Source organism: Myxocyprinus asiaticus, chromosome 26 (genome assembly GCF_019703515.2).
Source record: "Myxocyprinus asiaticus isolate MX2 ecotype Aquarium Trade chromosome 26, UBuf_Myxa_2, whole genome shotgun sequence".
Lineage (NCBI taxonomy): Eukaryota > Metazoa > Chordata > Actinopteri > Cypriniformes > Catostomidae > Myxocyprinus > Myxocyprinus asiaticus.
In genome coordinates, this window is record NC_059369.1 from 30668264 (window position 1) to 30692801 (window position 24538).

Below are 24538 nucleotides of genomic sequence, written 5' to 3' on the forward strand. Positions count from 1 at the left end.
AGTAGGTTGCCAGTTAATTGACTGAGCTACTACAAGTGAGATTTTTACAGTAAGTCCAATAATATGAATACAGTATTAGATTATTTAAAATAAATACATAAATAATAATTCACCAAAATGTTATTTTCACATTCCAAAGGTTGTAGTAAGTTCCCAGTAGATAGACTGATTTACGACAGGTGAGATTATTACAGTAAGTCCAATAATATGAGTACAGTATTAGGTTATTTTAGGATAAACATTATAAAAATTCCTGAAAATGAAACGTGAAAATAACATTTTGGTGAATTTTAGTTAATTCATTTTTAAAATAATCTAATATTACTCATATTATTGGACATACAGTAAAAATCTCACCTGTAGTAAGTCAGTCTGCCCACTGGGAACTTACTACAACCTTTGGAATGTGAAAATAATGTTTTCGTTAATTTCTGTAATTTTTTTCCATAATATAAGTGAATACTGTACACTCATATGCACAGCCATCACTCTGTCGATCTACTACAACCTGTAATTTTGTTTTATTTTTTTTTTTTTTGGCTTGTTTGTATTATTTTTTAGATAACAATGTTTTTTTATGATAGAACATGCAAGTCAGTAGTCAAATAAATGACTGCTCTGATGCCAGTGATATTTTAGTTGTGGGTGGAGTTTTCAGATGGTCCCTTATGCACCATAGGCGAATATCCAACGAATATCGAACCTAAAACTAACTTTACCCCGCAGTTAAACGTAAGCCTATGTCTTTACAATATAGGCATGTGCTTCAATAGTCTTATGAATGTATGGTTATTTTTGTCATCTCATTTAAATCCATGCCTTTTCAAACCAGAGCAACAACAAAGACAGCAGGTTTATATGTAGGGCTGTCTGATAAATCTAGCTATTTGATGATAAAGATAGCTCATCTGAAAATGGTAAAGAATTTAATATTAACTGAAATTAATTTATCTGAACAATTTAACAGCAGAGAAATTTTAATCTGTCTCACAGCATTGAGGAAGACAACAGTGCAGGTTGACAAATCAGAAGAAAGGGGTGTTTCATGCCCACCCAGATTTGCGAATCAAATATTCAAGCCATATATTAGTGAAATCAAATAATAATAATAATAATAATAATAATAATAATAATAATTCCTTACATTTATATAGCACTTTTCTAGGCACTCAAAGCACTTTACATAGTATAGGGGAATATCCTCAACCACCACCAGTGTGCAGCATCCACCTGGATGATGCAACAGCAGCCATGGTGCACCAGAACGCCTACCACACACTAGCTATTGGTGGAGAGGAGAGAGTAGAGTGATGTAGCCAATTATTAGGAGGCCATGATAAATAAGGGCTAATGGTGGGAATTTTGGCCAGGACACCGGGGTTACACCCCTACACTTTACAAGTAGTGCTCTGGGATTTTTAATGACCACAGAGAATCTGGACCTAGGTTTAATGTCTCATCCAAAAGACGGTGCTTTTTTACAGTATAGTTTGCCCGTCACTATACTGGGGCATTAGGACCCACACAGACCGCAGGGTAAGCACCCCCTGCTGGCCTCCCTAATACCACTTAATCAAAACACACAGTGTCCCAGGTCCGTGTACTTTTGCATCCATTTTTTTTTACGTTTTAAACCCAGAAATGAAAAACGAAAAATGTGGTTTCTTCTTTATTGGTTTTAACACTGATGAATAGAATAAGCAGATACGAACTCATTTTCTGTTGACTATTTCATTTTCTATTTAAAAAGGAATAAAGAGAAAGGGGGAAATGGCTCAATTTTCATTTTCTTTCATTGTTTAAAACATTTATTTACGGCTTGAATATTTGATAAACACATGTGAGCGGCACTGAAACACCCCTTTTATCTGATTGGTGAACCCGCCCCGTCTTCTGCACTGCCTTAATCCTATCCACCAGAATTAGAGTTGGGATTGCTCTGCAAATTTGTCTAAATTTTCATTAAATATTGTCCCAAACCACTACTAACTGTAAACTATGCATGCCATATGTATTAGAATCTTGCTGCTTGGCACATCATGGTGTTGTTGCGAGGTGTTGCCTCTAATGGACGATGTGTGAGAGATCGCAAGCCACATCACTTGGACATATGCTGACTGGGAGTTGGTCTATTATATATTATTTTTATTTTTAATAACATTGTATAATTTTGTAGTACCTGTGTATTCGTGTCCCATTGATAAAAGTAATAATAATAAAAAAAAAGAGTTCTGTTGCTTTGGATAAAAGTGAATGCTAAATTAATATTTAGGCATCATGAACATGGGTTGGAGTGGACATAAAATTCGGACTGCAAGTCTGTCGGGACGTGGGACATGGCGTGTAAAATCAGCCTGGATGAACAATTTGTAAATATATTATTAAATGTCAAAAATAAACTTGTTCGGGACAATATTTAATGAAAATTGAGACAAATTTGCAGAGCAATCCCATCTCTAATTCTGGCTGATAGGATTAAGGCAGTGCAGAAGACAAAATAAGATAAAAGGGGTGTTTCAGTGCTGCTCACATGCTCACTTATCAAATATTCAAGGCGTAAACTCATTTTTTTGTTTTGTTGCGATTAACATTTTTATTGATTCATCTATAAAAAGGAACAGCAAAACATGTATATACAGAATCAATATTTAACCCTAACTACCACCCCCCCCCCCCCAGTCACCCACCTGACCCCCAACAACACCCCGATGGTCACTTAATTATAGACACACAACAAACAAAAATATAAATAAATAAATAAAAATAAAGTAAATAATTAACTAGTCACACACATCCCATACACCTCTCTCCACTGTCCCTCCCCGGAAGACCTCCAAAAAAGACAGATATTTGCCCCATTTCTCCCCAAACAGGTCTAGACTCCCCAGTCTTCTGGATATCCCTCCTCAAGAGCTGCCACTCTGACCATCTCTGAACACCACTACTGAAATGGGGGCGCTCCAGCCGACTTCCAACTCCTTAAAATGATCTGTCTGGCAATTGTAATACTTGTAGGACCGAGTTTTTCACATGCTTATTCTCCAAATTAATGACTGCCCTATCTCCTAAGATACAGAGTCTGGGGCAGAATAAAATTTCCAAAACCTCACACATAAAACTCTGAATCCTCATCCAGATCTCTTGAATCTTAACACATCCTCAAAAGACATGGATTGTGTCTCCATCTTCTGATTGACATCGCCAGCAGGTGGGTGTGTCTTTAAGACCAAGCCTATGCAATCTAGATGGGGTCCAATAGACTCTATGTAAAATCTTAAATTGCATAAGCTGAACCCTTGCATCTCTAGATGCAGATTTGACATTTTTTAGAATCCTAGCCCACACTCCCTCCTCAATACCAAGTTTAGATCTTTCTCCCATAATCTCTTAAGAGAAGCTGAAGCTCCGTCCCCCAGACTCTGAATCAGCAGGGAGTAATACAACAATGCCTCATGACCTTTTCCAAAAGCAGTAATCACCACTCCCAGAGTATCTGCTGCCTTAGGGGGGTGTAAACCACTCCCAAAAACAGTACAGAGCAGGTGGCACAACTGTAAATACTTATAGAACTGAGATCTAGGAATCCTAAAAAGTTGAACCAAATTTTGAAAGGTTCTCAACACTCCACTCTCATATAGGTCACCGAGTGTAGTAACCCCCCTCCCAATCCATTCTGACCAGCAAAAAGGGGACTTGTTGATGCATAATTTGGGGTTCAGCCATATGCTCGTGGCAACATTTAAATACATTTCTGAATTAAACACTCTGGACACTTTTGTCCATACCCAGTTCAAATGCGAGATAACGGGATGTAACTTAACTTCTCTGATTAATTTGATAGAAAGGCTCTGCAATGGTGAAATAGGGGCAAGAAATTCCTGTTCTATACAGAACCAGGGAGGGGCTCTCTCAGGTGGAAGTGACCAATGAGACAAATGTCTGAGACCAAATGCATAATAATAAAATAAAATCTTGGGTAGGCCCAGCCCACCTTTGTCCTATAAAGGTGGGCTAGGCCTATGTAACTTATTGAAATGTAATTTGGGACGCTTACCATTCCAAATGAAGGACTTCGCTATGCTATCAAATTGCTTGAAATAAGAGAGGGGGACATCTATAGGGAGAGACTGCAGCAAGTAATTGAATTTTGGAATACAATTCATTTTAATAACATTAACTTTCCCGATCATAGATAAATGCGGTGAAGCCCACCTGTCCACATCGCTCGAAAACTGTTTTATTAAGGGGTCAAAATTAACTCTAAATAAATCACACAATTTTGCTGGGAATAAAATGCCCAAATACTTAATGCCTTGTTTGGGTCACTGGAAAGCGCCCGGCTGGAACGCCGTTACTGGGCAGTACGCTGTCAAAGCCAAAGCTTCGGATTTAGACCAATTGACTTTGTATCCTGAAAACTTAGAAAATGAATTAATAATACTGTGGAGGCAAGGCATAGATCTAGTAGGGTCAGAGACAAATAATAAAATATAATCTGCGTTAAGCAAAAGTTTATGCACCATACCTCCCGCCACCACCCCTGGAAAATCCTCCTCCTTTCTTATCGCAGCTGCTAATGGTTCCAGGGCAAGACAGAACAATAATGGGGAAAGAGGGCAACCCTGCCGAGTGCCCCTATTCAAAGTAAAATAATCTGAAATTAATCAATTTGATTGTACCGCCACTACAGGGTGTCTATAAGGTAACTTAATCCAACCAATAAATGTACTCCAGAACCCGTATATTTCCAAAATCTTAAAAAGATAATCCCATTCTACCATATCAAATGCCTTTTCGGCGTCATGTGAGATGGCAGCGACCGGAGCCTGATCATTCACCACTGACCACATGATATTAATGAAACGCGTAATGTTGTTAGAAGAGTTGCAGCCCCTAATAAACCCCACCTGATCTATATGTATAAGAGATGTCATAACTTAATCGGTTAGCCAAAATTTTTGACAAAATTGTTACATCTAGCTGGATCAGGGAAATTGGACAGTAACTCTTACACTCGCTTGGATCTTTGTCCTTTTTAAGAATCAGACTGATCCGGGCTTCCGTCATGGTTGGCGGAAGCTTTCCATTCTTTAATGATTCCGTATAAACTTCTAACAAAAGTGGAGCCAATTCTGTAGCATAAGATCTAAAAAATTCAGCGGCAAAACCATCTGGCCCCAGAGCTTTGCCTGAAGGCTAGGCCTTAATTACCTCATCAAGCTCCTCCAAGGTTATTTCAGAATCAAGATAATTTTTTTGCTCAGTCATCAATTTAGGGAGTTCTAATGGTTCCACTAATTTTCTAATATCTTCATCAGTAGACGAAGACGTGGAACTATAAAGATCAAGATAGAATTCTTTAAAATCATTATTAATATCATTGGCTGAGGTAAATATTACACCACCAGCAGATTTCACTGAGGGAATGGTAGAAAAAGACTCTCTCTGTTTTATATATCTTGCCAGCAGCTTCCCTGCTTTGTCCCCCGACTCAAAGTATGACTGTCTTGCCCTGAACAACCAAAACTCCACTTTCTGCGACAAAATAGTATTATATCTGTATTTTAATCGGGTCAATTCTCTGAGGCCATCAGACAACATTCGGCGCTTCAGCTCTGCTCGGCACTTTTAATATTCCCTTCCAACTCCATGAGTTCACGTGCTTTGGATTTTGGTGAATGAGGCATATTGTATGATCCGACCCCTAAGAACTGCCTTAAGTGCCTCCCAAGCCACGCCCACAGAGGATACTGAGGACCAGTTGGTCTCCATATAAACACTGATTTCAGTCTTTAACATTTGTTGGAAATCAGGATTTTGCAAAAGGGATACATTAAAGCGCCAACTATATGATTTATTTTCCTCTGTATGTGGCAACATCTCTAAACTCACCAGGGCGTGATCTGAGACTAAGATGTTTCCAATTGAGCAATCAACAACAGTTGAAATGAGGGATTTAGATATTAAAAAAAAAATCTATTCTAGAATAAATCTTATGGACTGATGAAAAAAATGTATAGTCCCTACCAGATGAGTTCAAAAGTCGCCAGATATCTGCAAGACCAAGATTTTTACACATCCTGTGAAGTGTCAGTGTTGCTCTAGGGGGCTTACACACTTTTACTTCACTATGATCAAGGATTGAGTCCATCAATAAATTAAAGTCTCCTCCCAATATTATGTCATGAGGGGTGCCAGCGGTTTGCAACATCCCTTCAAGATCTATAAAAAAGCCCTAATCATCAGTGTTGGGTGCGTAAATATTAGCCAAAATTATCCTTTGCCCCTGAATGTCTGCTAAAACAATAATGACTCTTCCTATTTTATCTTTAATCTGTTTGAGAAATTTTTATTGTAGATGTTTATTTATCAGTATAATGACTCCCCAACACTAAAGAAAACATGTCCAGCCCATATCTTCCCAAATGTTTCAACTTCCTTTGGGGAAAGATGCGTTTCTTGAAGAAAGACTATATCATATTTCTTACGCTTAAGAAAAGAAATAACCTTCCTTCTTTTTATGGGGTGCCCCAACCCATTCACATTCCATGTGGAGAGAGATAATCCACTCATATTAACAATTGACATATTGATATAATAAAAAAAATAAACTGTGTGTCAAAAGCAAGATTATACAGACCACATTCCCCATTAATGCAACAATCAAACCCCAAACTTCCCCCCGAACAAAACAAACAGAAAAAAAGAAAAACGTGCGCATTAACCCCACGCACGACAGCACCAACTGGTGTCCTCTAAACTCAGAAGGTCCATGTACGCATACAAGAGCCCCCACGACAGCTTTGCCATCGGATTGCTCAAGTCCGGTGCTTCTGCACAAATTTTGTGAGGCAAAATTACATAACAGAAAATACTTTGTAAAACAGACCCCAGCCAACAGGCAGAATAAACACAAAGAATATGTAGATTCATTCACAGAACTGTCTTGAAGGTGTGTTCCTCCACAAAACAGATTCCAGCCGATATAAAGCCGTTCATTTTCCTCGGGCAGACAGACAATTGTTCAGTGAGCAGGCTGTTATGAGTGCAGCAGATGACATAATAATTCTAATGTCCCTTAAAAATACTCTACAAAACAAACTCCAGCCAACAGGAGGCGTAAGCACAAAGAACGATCAGATTTATCCATAGCTGACCCGAAGCAGTATTATTCAACAAAACAAACTCCAGCCGCTAGGCGGAGCCAGCACATAAAGAAACAAAACAGACATCCTGGTTCTTCAGATGATCAAGAGTCAAATTCACTCAGAGGCCACATAAAAAAAAATACACCATGACTTACTCAGCCCATCAACTTTATAAAAGATGTCCTTTATGTGAGCATGTAGATATTTTGCGGTCATCCATAGTGTCCATTCTCAATCTGGCTGGGAACTTCAGTGTAAAATCGATCTTCCGTCAATGCAAAAGTTTCTTGGAGTGTCATGCCACAAAACAAACTCCAGCCGCTAGGCGGAGCCAACGCAGAAAGAAACAAAAAATGGCGCCCAGCTTCCTTAGACAGTCGAGACACTGAACAGCGAGTCAGTCCACTCACATAAGAAACGCCCAATGGTTTACTCACCCATAGTTTGTATGAAGGCCAGTGCCTTTTTGGAGCATAAAAATACTTTGCTGCTGTCCTTGGTGTCTATTCCCAGTTTGACCGGAAACATCAGTGCAAAAGCGATCTTCTATTGATGTAAGAGTTTCTTAAATTCTTTGAACCGATCGCGTTTCTCTCTTGTCGAATTAGCAAAATCCGGGAACAAGAAAATATTGTGATTCTTCCAAGAAAGCTTTCCTTTGCTCCTCGCCTCGCGTAACTCAAGATCTTTATCGGATGATCTCAGAAATTTGGCCAGAATTGATCGGGGCCTGTCTCCTTCAGCAGATTTGCGAGCAGGGTCTCTGTGAGCTCGCTCAATTTCCAGCTTATGGCCTGTTATGTCGAGCAGATTCTGGAAGAGCTCGTCCAGGAATTTCACCATGTCTCTGCCCTCTTCATGCTCAGGAATTCCAACAATTTGTATATTGTTCCTTCGATTCCTATTTTCGAGATCTTTCAGTTTTTCCAAAATATATCCCAAGTCTGTTTTGCATGAGGGCGGATTAGCAGATAATTCCCTTTCCGATGACTCTATTCGTTTCTCAACATCTGTCACTCTTGTGACCAACTCAGAGAATTTTGTTTTCATCGCCGTAATCGATCGACGTATTACAGCGAGATCCTCCAAGTCAGCAACAACCTTCGTCAGCATCACCGAGATGTTGGACAATTGATGCTGGATTTCCTCTCCTGACGTGCCGTCCAAACTGAGTCCCTGGCTCGCAGGCCCATCAGAGGTTTCAGCTAGAGCACATAAGTGTCTTTTAATGTCTCCAGAGTCTGAGGAGTTTTACATCTTTGCCATGTTTACCTCAAAGATATAACTGGGTGTATCGAATCTCATCGGTTATAACATGAAAATAATCAAAAAACCAGCAAAGTGCGCAGAGTTAGCCGCTCACACATCTGCTTCTCGCATGGCGTCACGTGATCCTCCACGTAAACTAATTTTTTAAACTCTGAAGGAAAACAAAAATTTAGTCTTTTCCCCCAATCTCTTTATTCCTTTTTAAATAGAAAATGAAATGGTCAACGGGAAATGAGTTTGTATTTGCTTATTTTATTAATTAGTGTTAAAACCAATAAAGAAAGAAATGCATTTTTTGTTTTTAATTTTTGGGTTAAAAAAAGAAAAAGGAATGGACGCAAAAGTACACGGACCGCCCCGGGGACATTTTTCCAATTTCCAATTTTTAACTTGTGCATTAAATCGAAATTACCAAAGACAAGTAATTATTTGTTTTTTAATATTGGTTTTGTAAACTAATAATGAAATAACAAGTCATTTTTTGTTTTTCCAATTTTGAATTTCTAATTGAATATGAAATAAACGAATGATACACGGATTCAGCAGATTCACAAAAAGCCATTTTGCGCTGTGGCTGCTACTGACACTGTGTCCTGTAAGATCATTGTTGATCATTTGTTCATATTATACTGTATATATTTTTTTACATGGTAGGCAGGAGATTCGATCTGGTTCAAAAACAATATGATCAGCGCAACTTAACACAGCGTTATCAGTTTGAGATATTAGGCGGTGATGATAGTAACGAGCATCTTTATGTTGAAATGAGGTTTCTTTATTTGGTGTAGAATGGTGCACATTATCAAGCAATATTAACACCATGTTAATTTGTGCTTCACGTTCACAATATGATGGTCTTGTCAGAATATGAGATTGTATGAAATCTGAATGTCTTTTTCTCATCAAAGCGCTGCTCCCAAATATTGTGACATCATAAAATCAATCAGTAATTTAATAAACAACAAACTACCTGAATTAATAAAGCCCTACTGAGTTTGTTTGTTATTAGTGTAAATATATTTTTCAATGTATGTTGTTAATGTAATAGATCATGTTCTTGCCTGGCAACATGTGAGTCCCCACTGCAACTTTTTCAGCTCAAACAAAAGATTGAAACACCTCCTCCCCCCGTCGAGTTAAGATGTGAACGTATGTCTGTTAAAAAAAGTTCCTAGAAAAACGTCTCGATAAAAAGTGTTAAAAGGGTTCTAAAGTCCTAAATAATGCACTAAACCGATTGGAACATGGATCTGTCCTGATGTCCTCTACAGATAAAATAACCATTGTGTCACCATGGTATTTTGTAGTAAAATAATTTTTACCACAAAATTAAACATGGTTACTATATTGACACCATATTACTGTAGTAACACCATTGTTAATATAATCAAATTTATGTTTTCCGCCAAAAAATCATGGTTACTACAAAATTACTATAGTACAACTACCTTCATATTATTTTTTATTTATTATAAATAGTAATAAAGAAAATATTAGGAGTGAAGTCAAGAAACAGAATGGGAAAAATAATACGCCAAATGCAAAACCAAACCTTGGTCGTACAGATACAGGCACACCGACATTACACTCCACGCCATTGGAGCGACACTCTCAAGAGATTATTGGGGTTATATCTGAAAGCAAATAGTCACTCCGAAAAATTATCAATATTATCAGGCTATGGGGCAACATTGGTTAATAGCACATATTAACTACTAATCAAATACTATGACAGATAATGAATAAAGCTCGTAACTTACAGGTTTGAACTGCATAGCGTTTCTGGTTATTGCATGTGTACCGTAAAACTCTAAATGCATGTATTGAGACAAATATGATATAAATAATATGGTCACAATACTTCCAGCTTAATTCATGTCATGGAAAATTGAGATTATTTTTCAAATTATATTTTATAATATTTGATTTGATTCTGCTCCCATAAATATGGATTCTGTAATATTTTTCTTATGTTTTTATTGCCACATAAATATAACATAATATGACACAATGGTATACATATAAATGAATTCATTCACATTTCTAATTAATTCACACTATCGTCACATTAAAAGAAAGCACAGGTTTAGAGTCTTAACAGTTTTTGGAAGTCACAATTGTTTGAATATGTGGTCTAATAGTGCTCGCTTATAATGTCTGTGCATATGTGTAAAAATACTCACAAATGCTAATTCTCTCGAGTAAAATGTGAATGAGTAAATGCAAAAAAATAACTCTCCAATGTGTGGACGTCCTCATGAATGCTGAATGCTGCTGTCTTTGTTATGCGTCTCCATTGCAACGTTTAGCCAGAAAATAAATGTTGTGGTGTTTTTAAGTTTGTTGTTCTTCTTCCTTTTTTCTTTTTATGGCGGTTGGCAAAACAACCGAAACTTGCCCTTACCGCCTCCAACTTAATGGGAGAAAGAGCTCTGAGGCGTTCAGCTCTGGCCTGTTGAAATTCTATGGTTATAGCGCCCCTTAGCGGTTTAGAGCTGCTAATAAGCTGCTAATGACTCATTCACGCGGTGATCGCGGTGGTAGAAAGCCTATTCTGAATGGATACCCACTGTAATTGAAACTAAATTAATAAAGTGTGATTAATTTGCTTGTATAATATTATAAATTATTACATGAATCTCTGGAATACTTGATTCTGATCAATTGTGGCATTCTGTGGAGAAATATTTTTGCAATTGATAATTGCCCCAAACAACTAATTCCCTACATAGCTGTGTTAGTTTCTCAGCTGTAGTATGTTAGTGGAATAATGTACCATTTCACTTCGGGTTTATGTTGCAATAATTTAATATGTGTCTCTGTATGCTCAGGGGAAGCATGCTGGTGGACCATCCATCCTGCATCCAAGCAGAGGTCAGAGGGTGAGAAGGTCAGAGTAGGAGATGACCTGATCCTTGTTAGCGTGTCATCAGAGAGATACCTGGTAATACTTTCGAGATCTGTAGTGATGATCTAACATCGAACATGCTCTTTCTATGACATATACATTCTCTTTGTAGTTATTTTTTCAGCTGGTATAAGTGTGATATTTTTTTAGCATCTATCCTATGCCAGTGGGGACCTGATGGTAGATGCCTCCTTCATGCAGACTTTATGGAACATGAATCCGATCTGCTCAGGCTGTGAGCTGGCAGAGGGTAAGAATTCCCAGTCAATCAAATCTGAAATCAAAATGTTTAAGACCACATGAAATGGCTTGACAATTTTCTGTCCTGTGTTGACATATTTCCTGTTGAAACAGGAAGTGGTTTGGGGTGGAACCCATTGAAGGTCCCCTTTAAAAAAAATTAAAGATTAGCTTTAGCTCCGTCACAGCCATGAACCATTATTTGCTACTTGCTGGTCAGTTGCAGGGGGAGGACCTTCCTTATTTTAGAGAACATTTGATTGGACAAAAATCTGCCTGCAGCATGAGTAATCAATAATGTAGTCAGTTTTCCTGGAAGAGAAAAACGTAAATATTAATGTGTATATCTTCTAAAAGAGAATTTTGTAATTGTTAAGAAGTACACTAGCAGATAGATGTCAAAGTAAACACATGGATTAAAGGCCTCACAACTCTAATTTTGATTTCATGGGTCTTTAAAGATTCTGAAGTTTGTGACTCAACTCCAGAGACTTTAAACTATCAATGATTGTTTTCTGGTCTTTACATTTTAGGGTACGTAACTGGAGGTCAAGTCTTAAGACTGTTCCATGGTCACATGGACGAGTGTCTGGCCATCTCAACACCTGATCAGGGAGAGGAACAGCGCAAGTAAGACAAAAAATGTTCATCTTTCCTCTACTTATATGACTGTGAGTGCGCACGGCCAGCTCCGAATCGGGCTAATTAGCCGAGGAGAGGGATAAAGCCGAGCCGGATGCGAAGGTTCAGGAGAGAGAGAGCAGCTGCCGTGTGTGTGTCTGAGTTTTGTTTTTTCATTAAAATATTACTTTGATGCTTCGTCCGTTTCCCGCCTCCTCCTTGCCCATTTTAAACCTTGTTACAATGACTTATATGAATGGGCCACACTGTATAAATGTGGGCGGTCATATGTTAATGTACTCATGTTGTTATGTCAATCCCTCTCTAGGATTGCACAGTATGAAGGAGGCGCGGTATGTAATCAGGCCCGTTCATTGTGGAGACTTGAGCCTCTGAGAATCGGGTTAGACGATCTCTCAACTCACCTTATTTCCCTTCATTAATTGTGACATTGTTGTCTTTTTTGCATATGAATTTGTAACATACTGTTTGTGTGTGTAATTTCTGTGTAGTTGGAGTGGTAGCCACATGAAGTGGGGCCAGGCCTTCCGCGTACGTCACATCACAACGGGTAGATACCTGTGTCTGGACGAGGAAAAGGGACTGATGGTTCTCGACCCAGAGAAAGCCAACACCAAGCTGTCTGCTTTCTGTTTCCGTGCATCGAAGGTCTGTTTGAGCTTCTATAAATACAAAATCAAAACATTACCCTTCCCTTAAGGTAAATAGCTACTGTATTTAAGGCGTGTTTTATTATTTTTCACTCAGAGGCAAATACCAAAGTCCCTTGAAGGCAAGTTACTTCACTCAGTGGCCATCACTCAGTGCCCCCAGAGAGCGATTTTCTGTGTAGGAAATAGGCTTGTTCAAGTTCCTATCAGCTCCTATCTATGTACTTCAATAGAAAAGACAGAAATCTCAAACTGTTTGTCAAAATTTTCTTCTTTACCTCAAATCACGCAAAAAAAAAAAAAAAATTTCAGGTTGGTCCAGCTAAGGCACAGGGGTGCATTAGAGTAAACAAACAGGTGTTACCTTCATCAAAAGGCGATTTGCTCTTAAAGGAATAGTTCACCCCAAAATTTTAATTCTCTTATCATTTACTCACCCTTAGAAAATCCCAGATGTGTATGTCTTTCTTTCTGAACAAAAATAAAGATTATTAGAAAATTTCTCAGCTATGTAGATCTATACAATGCCAGTGAATGGTGGTCAAAACGTTGAAGCTCCAAAAAGTACATAAAGGCAGCATAAAAGTAATCCGTACGACTCCAGTGTTTTAATCCATGTCTTCTGAAGCGATATGATAGGTGTGGGTGAGAAACAGTTGAATATTTAAGTCCTATTTTGCTATAAATTTCTACTTTCACCTTCACTTCTACATTCCTCTTCTTTTGTTTTTTGGCGATTTGCATTCTTCTTGCATATTGCCACCTAAAGCACTGGTTGGGGCTGGTCAAAGTTGGAGATTTATTGTTAAAAAAGGACTTAATATTGATCTGATTCTCACCCACACCTAATGTAAAAAAACCTGTGACTTCAATTATTTTACCTCCCCAACACCCTCATTTGTATTTTGCCAGTTTTACTTGAAATTATGAAATTCTAATTGTTTTTCTGTCCCTTCTCTCTTTATGTCTGTTTATTGTGTTCCCTCTATCCCATGTTGTTTTTATTCCTGGAGAGCAGGAGAAGGTGGAGGGGGCTCAAAAGAAGCGAGATGTGGAAGGAATGGGTGTTCCTGAGATCAAGTATGGCGAGTCCATGTGCTTTGTGCAGCATCTCTCCACAGGGCTGTGGCTCACATATGCTGCTCTAGACGCCAAAGCAGCTCGCCTGGGAACCATGAAGAGAAGGGTATGAAGCCAAGGGTCTCACAGACTGAACTACACACTACATGATGCCAACTAATCTGCTAATATAAACTATCAGCCAAAATTGTGGACACACCTACTTGTTCTTTATTATTATTTTACTGTATCTTAGAATAATTGTACAATCATTAAAACTATGAAATAACACAAATGAAAGTACTGTATGTAAATTGTTCTGTAACCTAAAAATATTAAACAAATCAAAACGCTCTTATATTTTAGCTTCTTTAAATTAGACATCATTTTGCTTACAGATTACAGATCTGCACACTCTTGGCATTTTCTCAACCAACTTCATGAGATGTCCACCTTGGATGCTTTTTTAACAGTCCCCATAAATGCTGGGCACTTGTTGTTTGCTCTGTTTTTTCAACGCGTTCATTCCATTCATTTTTTATTTATTTTTTTAAGTTAGTTTTGGAAGGAAATTCATAAATAGGCATAATTTATATTTGTTTACAAATTGTTAAGCATTTAAGCATAATCCTTTAAGCTTAAGTCTTTAAGATCAAGAGATCAAAATATAAGTCAAGTGTGACTGGTAGTGTACATATATGTTTTTCAAAATGTTGTCTTTATGATCTTCTAGCATAACATTATCTTTTTCTTGTTCTGTCTCTTTTTCTGATGCTCAGGCCATTTTGCATCAAGAGGGCCATATGGATGATGCACTGACTATGTCTCGCTCCCAGACAGAAGAATCTCAGGCTGCTCGTATGATCTACAGCACCACTGGCCTTTTTACACAGTTCATCAAGTACGACTGTATAACACTTACAAGATCCAAAACTAATTTACTGTATACTGTATTATATTGCACCTGCTAAAATTGACAGTAAACATGTCATTAAACAAACATCTCTCCCCTCTCTCTCTCTCTCTCTCTCTCTCTCTCTCTCTCTGTCTCGCTCTCTCATGTGTGTGTGTATCCTATAATCTCTCTCTTGTATGTCAGAGGTCTCGACTCTCTGAGTGGGAAGAACAAATCCCCTGGTCCAGTGTCCCTGCTGCTGGATGGAGTAATTCTGTCGTTGCAGGATCTGATCCACTATTTCCAACCTCCAGAGGAGGAGCTGGAACACGAAGAGAAGCAGACCAAGCTGCGCTCTCTACGTAATCGACAGAACCTCTTCCAAGAAGAGGTGTGTGTGTGGGTTTATACCTGTCTGTCTGAGAACCAGTAGTCCCAGCTTCAGGTGGCACTCCCACGGGATGCCCACAATCCGTTTGCTGACCCTCTGATGCATATTGCACACAAAAATGCCAAGTTGTGACTATAATGGCAAATTCCAGTTTGATTGCCTGGCTTTATGCAACTTCCGAGAGTAAAGGCACACAGGTTTTTTGATTAGTCAACTTGAAAACGAAGTCGTGTCAATGTACCAAATTGATACAATGAGTGAGCTGAGGAATAACTAGTAACTGGATTTGCCAAAGTTTGCAAGGGCAGTGGCATCAAATCTTTGAAAGAGACTGAGGTACTTAATAGAAAGTTAACTAGATATCCACAAGCAGAACTATATATCCACTATATCTTATTTCAGTAATATAACTACATCCACTTTTTATTCTGAATCACATCTGTGAAATAATCAGTACTTATTACTTTTGGACAGTCTAAACACATTTATGCAATTTTTTGTGTTTTCTCATTTTACTGTTCATAGAACCTGCTGCATCATTATTTTATTTTTTATTTTTTCAACAGCAGTCTACTGTCGTGGTATAATCTATTTCAAATAACTCTGCCCCTAAATGGCACATAAAAACAAAACGCACTGTGGTTGGTCACTTTACTGTACTTGATGATGATACAGTCTCTTCCTGTGTAAGTGTGCGGTTCTTGGCCAGAATAAACTGCAGTAAGGACCAGAGTACCAGACATTACACAAGACAAGATATCCAGAAAAACAGCCCTGATGTTTTGCAATTGTGTTGTAGGGGATGATCACAGTCGTGCTGGAGTGTGTGGATCGTCTGAATGTCTACAACACTGCTGCACACTTCTCTGAATTTGCTGGGGAGGAAGCGGCAGAGTCTTGGAAAGAGATTGTCAACCTACTCTATGAACTGCTTGGTCAGACAGTCTCATAACAGCCTTTAATAATTCTCTTTACTAAATCACCTCATGCACTGATCATGATTCAGCAATGTAAAGGTCCCACAGTGTGCTTTTTACATTCTGTTTTCTCAGTTAGGTAGCACTGCTTGTACAGAAATTAGTCATAAACTGAAATTACAAAAGTAAAGTGTGCTACCTTAACACAGTGATGGTACCATATGGTTAAGTTATTGTATTTTAATGTACAGTATATCATACATATCATATAATTGTATATATACAGTGGAATACCACTGCATGACATATGAAAATAATGTACCATGGTATTGAGATTTAAGTATTTCAAAGTATACAATATATTTCAGGACATTTGCTAAAATTCCAGGCCCAATGAGTAGTCAAATCATGTTATTCTGTAAGGATTTTGTTTGATTACAATCTATGAATGACTGAATGACTGTGACTGTGTCTGTTTTCATAGCGTCTCTGATCAGAGGAAACCGTGCTAACTGTGCTCTGTTCTGCGATAATCTGGACTGGCTAGTCAGTAAACTGGATCGTCTAGAAGCGTCTTCAGGTATACACAACACCTTTCCCCAACACAATGTCAACAGACTCCACAAAACAACTTGCCTTGTACCTTATACCTTACAACAGACATCTTTGTCACTATTTCTCTCTTTGTCTCCAGGCATTCTGGAGGTGCTTTACTGTGTTTTGATTGAAAGTCCTGAAGTCTTGAACATCATCCAGGAGAACCACATCAAGTCTATAATTTCTCTCTTGGACAAACACGGTCGCAACCATAAGGTCTGACAGCAATCAAGTGACTGAGATCAATAAACATCACTCAGTGACATTTATCATTTATAGAAGATCTCACTCTCTGTGCATGTGTGGTCAGGTTTTAGATGTGCTTCGCTCTCTCTGTGTGTGTAACGGTGTAGCAGTGAGGTCCAATCAAAACCTCATCACAGAAAATTTGCTTCCGGGTCGTGACCTTCTGCTGCAGACTAACATCGTTAACTACGTATCAAGGTAATATTTTTTGACGTATAAGGGTTGTCCTGTTTCAAAATGCTATATTGCACCTTTTTCATGGACTGCTATGACAACAGCTTTTTAACATCGAGGACTGATAAAACTACTGATATAAGCACTGAAAGAGTTCCCCAGAAAGTGATCTGATTCCAAATAACTTTCAAAACGATCTCAAACCATTTTTTCTCTTTATAGCGTGAGGCCCAATATCTACTTGGGCACGTGTGAAGGTTCTACACAGTACAAAAAGTGGTACTTTGAGGTGATGGTGGACTATGTGGAGGCATTTGTGACAGCACAGGCTACACATCTGCGTGTGGGCTGGGCAATGACTGAAGGCTACAGTCCTTACCCAGGAGGAGGAGAGGGCTGGGGTGGCAATGGGGTGGGTGATGACCTCTACTCTTATGGTTTTGATGGCCTTCACTTGTGGTCAGGTAAATGTGGTGATCTTAATATGTTCTATATACACTAGTATGTTTGAATGTAGACAGTTCTTAAGGATGTTTATTTTTCTCTCAGGCCATGTATTGCGTCAGGTCGCTTCACCCAACCAGCACATCCTGGCAGCAGAAGATGTTGTGAGCTGCTGTCTGGATCTGAGCGTGCCCAGTATCTCCTTCCGTATCAATGGTCATCCAGTCCAGGGGATGTTTGAGAACTTCAATGTTGATGGCCTTTTCTTCCCTGTTATTAGTTTCTCTGCTGGAGTAAAGTAAGACCCTTTAGTTATTTGATCTCAAAATCAACAGAATTAACTCATGATAGCAATGTGATTGATTGTGCTGTACTGTGTATTTTTACCATAAACAGTTAGGTTGAAATGCCATTATATCAACAAGTGTCATTTTTTGATTGTTAAAATTCTTTCTCCTATTCAAAATTAAGGAAAAGTTCACACAAAAATGAAATTCTCTCATAATTTATTCACCCTCATGCCATCCCAGATGTGTATGATTGTCTTTCTTCTGCAGAACACAAACTTTTAAGAAGAATATCTCAGCTCTGTATGTTCATACAATGCAAGTGAATGGTGGCCAGAACTTTAAAGCTCCAAATGAGTGGTTTAATCCATGTCTTCTGACGAGATCTAATCATTTTTGGGCGAGAGCAGACCAAAATAAAATTCCTTTTTAAATGTACATCTTGCCATTGCAGTCTCTTGGTATGGTCTTGATTTTAAGCTAGATTACACATACCAGTGTTAGACACATGTAATCAAGCTTGAAATCATGATCACCAAGGAGACTGCATGTCAAGATGTATAGTGAAAATTAGTTATATTTTGGTCTGTTATCATCCAAAATCGATTGGATCACTACAGAAGACATGGATTAAACCACTGGAGTCGTATAGATTACTTTTATACTACTTTTTGTGCTTTTTGGGGCTTCAAAGTTGTGGTCACCATTCAGCTGCATTGTAATCTTTGTTTGTGATCTAAAGAAGAAACAAAGTCAAACACACCTAGGATGGCATGAGTAAATGTTGATTTTTCATTTTTGGATGAACTATTTTAAATAACTCTAAGTAAGCCATTCATAGTTTAATTTCCCGGAAAAGTGTAAAAACTGTGGCCCTGATATGCTATAAAAAACTTTGCAACATTGACTCAATTAATGGTGTAAGTTTTTAAGTTTGTAAGGCGGGACTATCTGTTTGTCTGACCAGTGGATAATGGCTGTGTTCGGAGTGTTTGTTTAAGAGTGTTCGGCAAACGGACCTGGGTAGCTCAGCGAGTATTGACGCTGGCTACCATACCTGGAGTCGCGAGTTTGAAGCCAGGGTGTGCTGAGTGACTCCAGCCAGGTCTCCTAAGCAACCAAATTGGCCCGGTTGCTAGGGAGGGTAGAGTCACATGGGGTTACCTCCTCATGGTCGCTATAATGTGTGGTTCTCGCTCTCGGTGGGGCGTGTGGTGAGTTGTGCATGGATGCCGCGGAGAATAGCGTGGGCCTCCACACGTGCTACGTCTACGTGGTAACGCGCTCAATAAGCCATGTGATAGATGCGCGGATTGAAGGTCTCAGACACAACTGAGGCAACTGAGATTCGTCCTCCGCCACCCGGATTAAGGCGAGTCACTACGCCACCACGAGGACTTAGAGCGCACTGGGAATTGGGTATTCCAAATTGGGGAGAAAAGGGGAAGAAATCAAAAAGAAAAAGAAAAAGTGTGTTCAGCAAACTTTAAAAAAAAAACATTATTTTTGATATACCAGTTGATGTTGCTAGTGGTGCAGAAATTACTTATACTTCGATGATATGATTAATTCATTTGCTTATGTAGTGTTTCTCATTTTGTTAACCTGCATTCTCTTTCATTTTTCAGAGCTCGCTTCCTGTTGGGTGGTCGTCACGGTGATTTTAAGTTCCTACCCCCTCCCGGCTATGCTCCGTGTTATGAAGCTCTTCTCCCCAAAGACAGGATGCGCATTGAGCCCATTAAGGAGTATAAGCACGACTTTGATTGTGTCAGAAACCTGCTAGGTCCCACACAGTCCCTCACGCACACCTCATTTACTCCCTGCCCTGTTGACACTGCCCAGGTAACCCACCCAGGGTCTCATCTGGTTTTCTGTTTTGTTTGCTCTCCAGCTTACCAAAATAACACTTTGAATCAACATAATTATTAAGAATTTTTCTGTATGATTTGTAGATTGTACTACCTCCTCATTTGGAGCGCATCAGAGAGAAGCTTGCAGAAAACATCCATGAGCTTTGGGCCGTGACCCGGATTGAGCAGGGTTGGACCTATGGAGTGGTAAGTGCTTGCCTTTGTATCTCAGACCAGTACACACAATACACACAGGTTTTCACAGATACACACTCAAGATCCATATTAAAGTTACAATATGTATGAACATGCTCTCTATCTCTCAGTTTAGGGATGATAATAAGAAACTGCACCCATGCCTGGTGGACTTTCAGAGTCTTCCAGAACCTGAGAGGAACTATAACCTTCAGATGTCTGGAGAGACCTTGAAGTGAGTATCTATTAAATCTGATAGCTCTGAAGATCATTGTCCAGACATATGTCCATCTGCTTATTCATCCATTATTCTGTCCAATTTATTCATCAACTTATTTTCTCTCCAGAACCCTATTAGCTCTTGGCTGCCATGTAGGCATGGGAGATGAAAAAGCAGAAGAGAATCTGAGGAAGATCAAACTACCCAAAACGTACATACAGTACACTTTCAAAACATGCCCTTATGTCCTATATCTTTCGTGGATAATGTATATCCTCTTGGTTTTCATCTATTTTTCTGCTTGTTTTTCAGATATGTGATGAGCAGTGGGTACAAACCTGCTCCCCTGGATCTCAGTCATGTCAAACTGACACCTAATCAGAATCAGCTGGTGGAGAAGCTGGCCGAAAATGGGCACAATGTGTGGGCACGAGACAGAGTGAGACAGGGTTGGACCTACAGCATTGTGCAGGTACAGTAGATGTGGATACTATGCTCACACTATTATAAACTACAAATATTTGATTAAGACAGAGGATACATTTCCTATTAATAGCCGATGTTTATATCATTGATATTTGTAAAAGAGGTTTATCACTGCCTAAGTGTTCATACTCTTCTTTCAGGACATCATGAATAAGCGTAATCCTCGTCTGGTGCCATACAACCTGCTGGATGAGAGAACCAAAAAGACCAACAGAGACAGTGTGAACAATGCAGTACGCACACTGATTGGTTATGGATACAACATCGAGCCCCCAGATCAGGAGAGCAGTGAGTGTCCATTAATCTTTGATTTAGTTGCATTACTTTAGCTTACATGAGAAATGCCATGCAGTATTTTCCTGAATATTAATTCACAGTCAACTAGAGTCACCATATTGTGCAAACCTCAGATTTTTTGAGAATTTGAGGAAAACTTTGCATTATCTTTGTGGAATCCATAATTTTTCATTTAACATTTTCCTTAACTCTCTTTTTCCACAGGTGGGCAGGGTGTTGACAATGCACGTGGAGATAAAGTGCGTATCTTCAGGGCAGAAAAGCAGTATGCTGTTACCTCAGGAAAATGGTACTTTGAGTTTGAGGCTGTAACCATAGGAGAGATGAGAGTGGGCTGGGCCCGACCAAACGTCCGCGCTGATGTTGAGCTTGGTTCTGATGAGCTGGCCTATGTCTTTAATGGAAACAGGGTCAGTGGTGTCAACTTAATCTAATTTCATTACTTATAATTTTGTTAAATGTTGTTTTATGATGTATTCTCTGTTAAATCAACCCACAAATATTTAAACAGCTAAACTGTACTGTACAAGTCACTGAGAAACAATTTTGTATTGTGCACTACTACAAAAAAAAAAGCTAAATGATTTTACTCCTCTCTCTCCTTGCAGGCTCAGCGATGGCACATTGGTAATGAGCCATTTGGGCGTCAATGGATGTCTGGTGATGTGGTGGGCTGCATGATAGACCTCACTGAAATGAACATCATGTTCACTCTTAACGGAGAGATGCTTATCAGCGATTCTGGCTCTGAAATGGCCTTCAAAGACATTGAGATTGGAGACGGTGAGGATTTGTGCTATAAAGGTTTTTTTAAGGCATTGGAGGTAATTACAGGGGGTTCAATGTGTTGTTCTACAAGGTAATGCTGCACAGCTATGGCTTTAATAATCTCTGCTGTTGCCATTAATCTGGTTGGGAAACATCTGCAGTTATTTTTGGTTTTGTCTCAAGAGATTCGTTTTCAGGACACAAATCAATCATAGTCTTGGATTTAAAGGAATAGTTGACCAAAAATTATGATTATGCCCTTATTTTCTCACCAGCAACCAATTTACTATTCCAAACCTGTATTCTATTTTCTGTGAAAAAAGGAGAATTTTTAAGAATCTTTATGTGGCTTTATTCCATACAATAATAGCTCAGAGGGGAAAAAAGTATACAGGTTTGGAACAACATAATGGGGAGTAAATAAGGACAGATTTTTCCTTTTGGGGTTAACTATTCCTTTAAAAACTGTTTAATTAAAAAACTATTACTGATTGTGTGTGTGGTGGGGGGGTTCTTATAGTTTTGTATTTGTAGAAAATTGACTCAAGGTACTAAAAAGAGGAAATTGTTGTCAAAATGCCATCTTAAGGAAATGCACAATAGCTTATGTCCTCTATAAGCCTCTTTTCCTGTTCTCCTCCCTCCAGGTTTTATTCCAGTCTGCACATTGGGTCTGTCTCAGGTGGGTCGTATAAACTTGGGTCAGAATGTTAGCAGTCTGCGCTACTTTGCCATCTGTGGGCTTCAAGAAGGCTTTGAGCCATTCGCCATCAACATGAAGAGAGACATCACCATGTGGTTCAGTAAGAGCCTGCCCCAGTTTGTTCCAGTGCCTACCGACCACAACCACATTGAGGTATTGGAGTGGTTGCTGTGTTTGCAATCCTTATTTTCCTTATTTACATTATCCCCCCCAAAAATGTGGATACTTCAAATCACACTTACATAAAAAAAATTAAATTCTCTCATCATTTACTCACCCTCATGCCATCTCAGATGTGTATGACTTTCTTTCTTCTACACAACACTAATGAAGATTTTTAGAGTAATATCTCAGCTCTTTAGGTCCATTCAATGCAAGTGAATGGTGGCCAGGCCTTTGAAGCTCCCAAACGGAGATAAAGGCAGTATAATGGTAATCCATAACTCCAGTGGTTTAATCAATGTTTTCTGAAGCAATCCAGTTGGTTTTGGGTGAGAACATACAGTACCAATATATAACTCCTTTTTCACTTGCCATTGCAGTCTAAAGGCACGATCATGATTTCACAAGTGTATCACGATACACTTCTCATCCAAAACTTTGGGTTACTGTTGTAACCTCGGTTCTCTGAGGGAGATGAGTGAGACATCTCACTATGAGACACATCTCTTGCGTGGTCATCCATGAAGCCTATGATCCATCTATGCATTTGACTGATCCACATACGCGATGAATTCCTAAAATTCACTTCCGTCTTTCGGATGAGACGTTAAATCGAGGTCCTGACTGTCTGTAGTCATTAAAAATCCCAGGACACTTCTCTTAAAGAGTAGGGGTGTAACCCCTGGCCAAATTTCCCCCATAGGCCCTTCTCAATCATGGCTTCCTAATAATCCCCATTTAATTGGCTGTATCACTCTACTCTCTCCTCTCCACCAATAGCTGGTGTGTGGTGAGCGTACTGGTGCACTATGGCTGCCGTAGCATCAGTGGTTGTTGAGGAGAGTCCCCCCTATGTAAAGCACTTTGAGTGCCTAGAAAAGTGCTATGTAAATGTCAGGAATTATTATAATTATTATTAAGTGTGTGTGTGATAGCACTCTAATCAACACAGGGGATAAGTGTGTGTGACAGTGCTCTGTGCGTTGACTGATCCACAGAGGGGATAAGTGTGTGTGACAGCACTCTATGCATCTGACTGATCCACACAGGCGATAAGTGTGTGTGTGTGTGACAGCATTCTATGCATTTGACTGATCAACACAAGGGATAAGTGTGTGTGACAGTGCTCTGTGTGTTGACTGATCAACACAGGGGATGTGAATGTTTGAACGTGCTTTATACTTCTCATTGACTAAATTCCAGGGTTTGTGCGGGAAATGATACATAATTAATTCCTTTTTTTGTAGTATTGCTTTCCAGAGAATTTACAGAGGCAAACTGAGATAGCGAACTTCGGAACGTACTAAGCCGTATGCTTCTTCCTACAACCCCCATCCATGGAGGGAGCTGGAGGTGCTGCTTGAGTGAAAGTTTTTCTCCGCCAAGAAGATCTGTCCTCGTCCTGGTGAGGAATCATGTCCCAAGAAGGTGGGTTTATCCTTCTCGGTCTTTGCCATGATGTCTGTCCTCTTCCCTGCGCCCCTTGGGAAAAAGCGGGTTGGTGCATTACCCAAGGCTGCATCGGCACTGGAGCTCTGCGGGGAACTAAAGATCTAAAAGCCTCTTGTTCTTCCTCTTTGCCTCAGAATGCTGTTGCATTGCCGCCACCGCCAGACCAAACAAGCCTTTCGGGTCCATTGGCTGGTCAAGAAGTTGTCCTTCATCTTTCTCCACCTTTGTGGACAGATTCAACCACAAGCCTCTCTGACCCACCACCACAAGACCCAAAGTTCTTCCCGTGGACTGAGCCAGGCAACGTGATGAGCGTAAGATGAGATCCGTCACTGTGCAAATCTCTGTCCATAGCTCTCTGTTGTCATTGCCCTGCAACAGATCAACAGACATATCTTCTTCCAACTCTGCGATATAGGCCAAAAGCAGAGTGACTGCGTCTGTAGCCCACCCCATCTGTCCCACAGACTTGTAAAGTTTTTCAAAAATTGAGGCTGAGAGGCGATCCGATTTGTGAGGCAGCTTAGGGGTAACG

General features: G+C 39.4%; 1 protein-coding gene across 1 annotated transcript in view; it reads left to right on the forward strand.

The window, feature by feature from the left end:
- The window catches only part of ryr1b (ryanodine receptor 1b (skeletal)), a 149659-nt gene that overhangs the window by 48606 nt on the left and 76515 nt on the right, over positions 1 to 24538 (forward strand). The window contains exons 6-28 of the mRNA XM_051656671.1: positions 11249 to 11361; positions 11476 to 11575; positions 12099 to 12195; positions 12515 to 12589; positions 12699 to 12855; positions 13876 to 14043; positions 14696 to 14817; positions 15016 to 15202; positions 16002 to 16137; positions 16604 to 16699; positions 16814 to 16932; positions 17027 to 17160; positions 17359 to 17600; positions 17686 to 17878; positions 19496 to 19712; positions 19823 to 19927; positions 20047 to 20150; positions 20263 to 20346; positions 20448 to 20607; positions 20762 to 20909; positions 21123 to 21328; positions 21527 to 21701; positions 22334 to 22542. Coding sequence (XP_051512631.1) covers positions 11249 to 11361; positions 11476 to 11575; positions 12099 to 12195; positions 12515 to 12589; positions 12699 to 12855; positions 13876 to 14043; positions 14696 to 14817; positions 15016 to 15202; positions 16002 to 16137; positions 16604 to 16699; positions 16814 to 16932; positions 17027 to 17160; positions 17359 to 17600; positions 17686 to 17878; positions 19496 to 19712; positions 19823 to 19927; positions 20047 to 20150; positions 20263 to 20346; positions 20448 to 20607; positions 20762 to 20909; positions 21123 to 21328; positions 21527 to 21701; positions 22334 to 22542 — 3347 coding nt within the window. The remainder of the gene's footprint in view (positions 1 to 11248; positions 11362 to 11475; positions 11576 to 12098; positions 12196 to 12514; positions 12590 to 12698; positions 12856 to 13875; positions 14044 to 14695; positions 14818 to 15015; positions 15203 to 16001; positions 16138 to 16603; positions 16700 to 16813; positions 16933 to 17026; positions 17161 to 17358; positions 17601 to 17685; positions 17879 to 19495; positions 19713 to 19822; positions 19928 to 20046; positions 20151 to 20262; positions 20347 to 20447; positions 20608 to 20761; positions 20910 to 21122; positions 21329 to 21526; positions 21702 to 22333; positions 22543 to 24538) is intronic.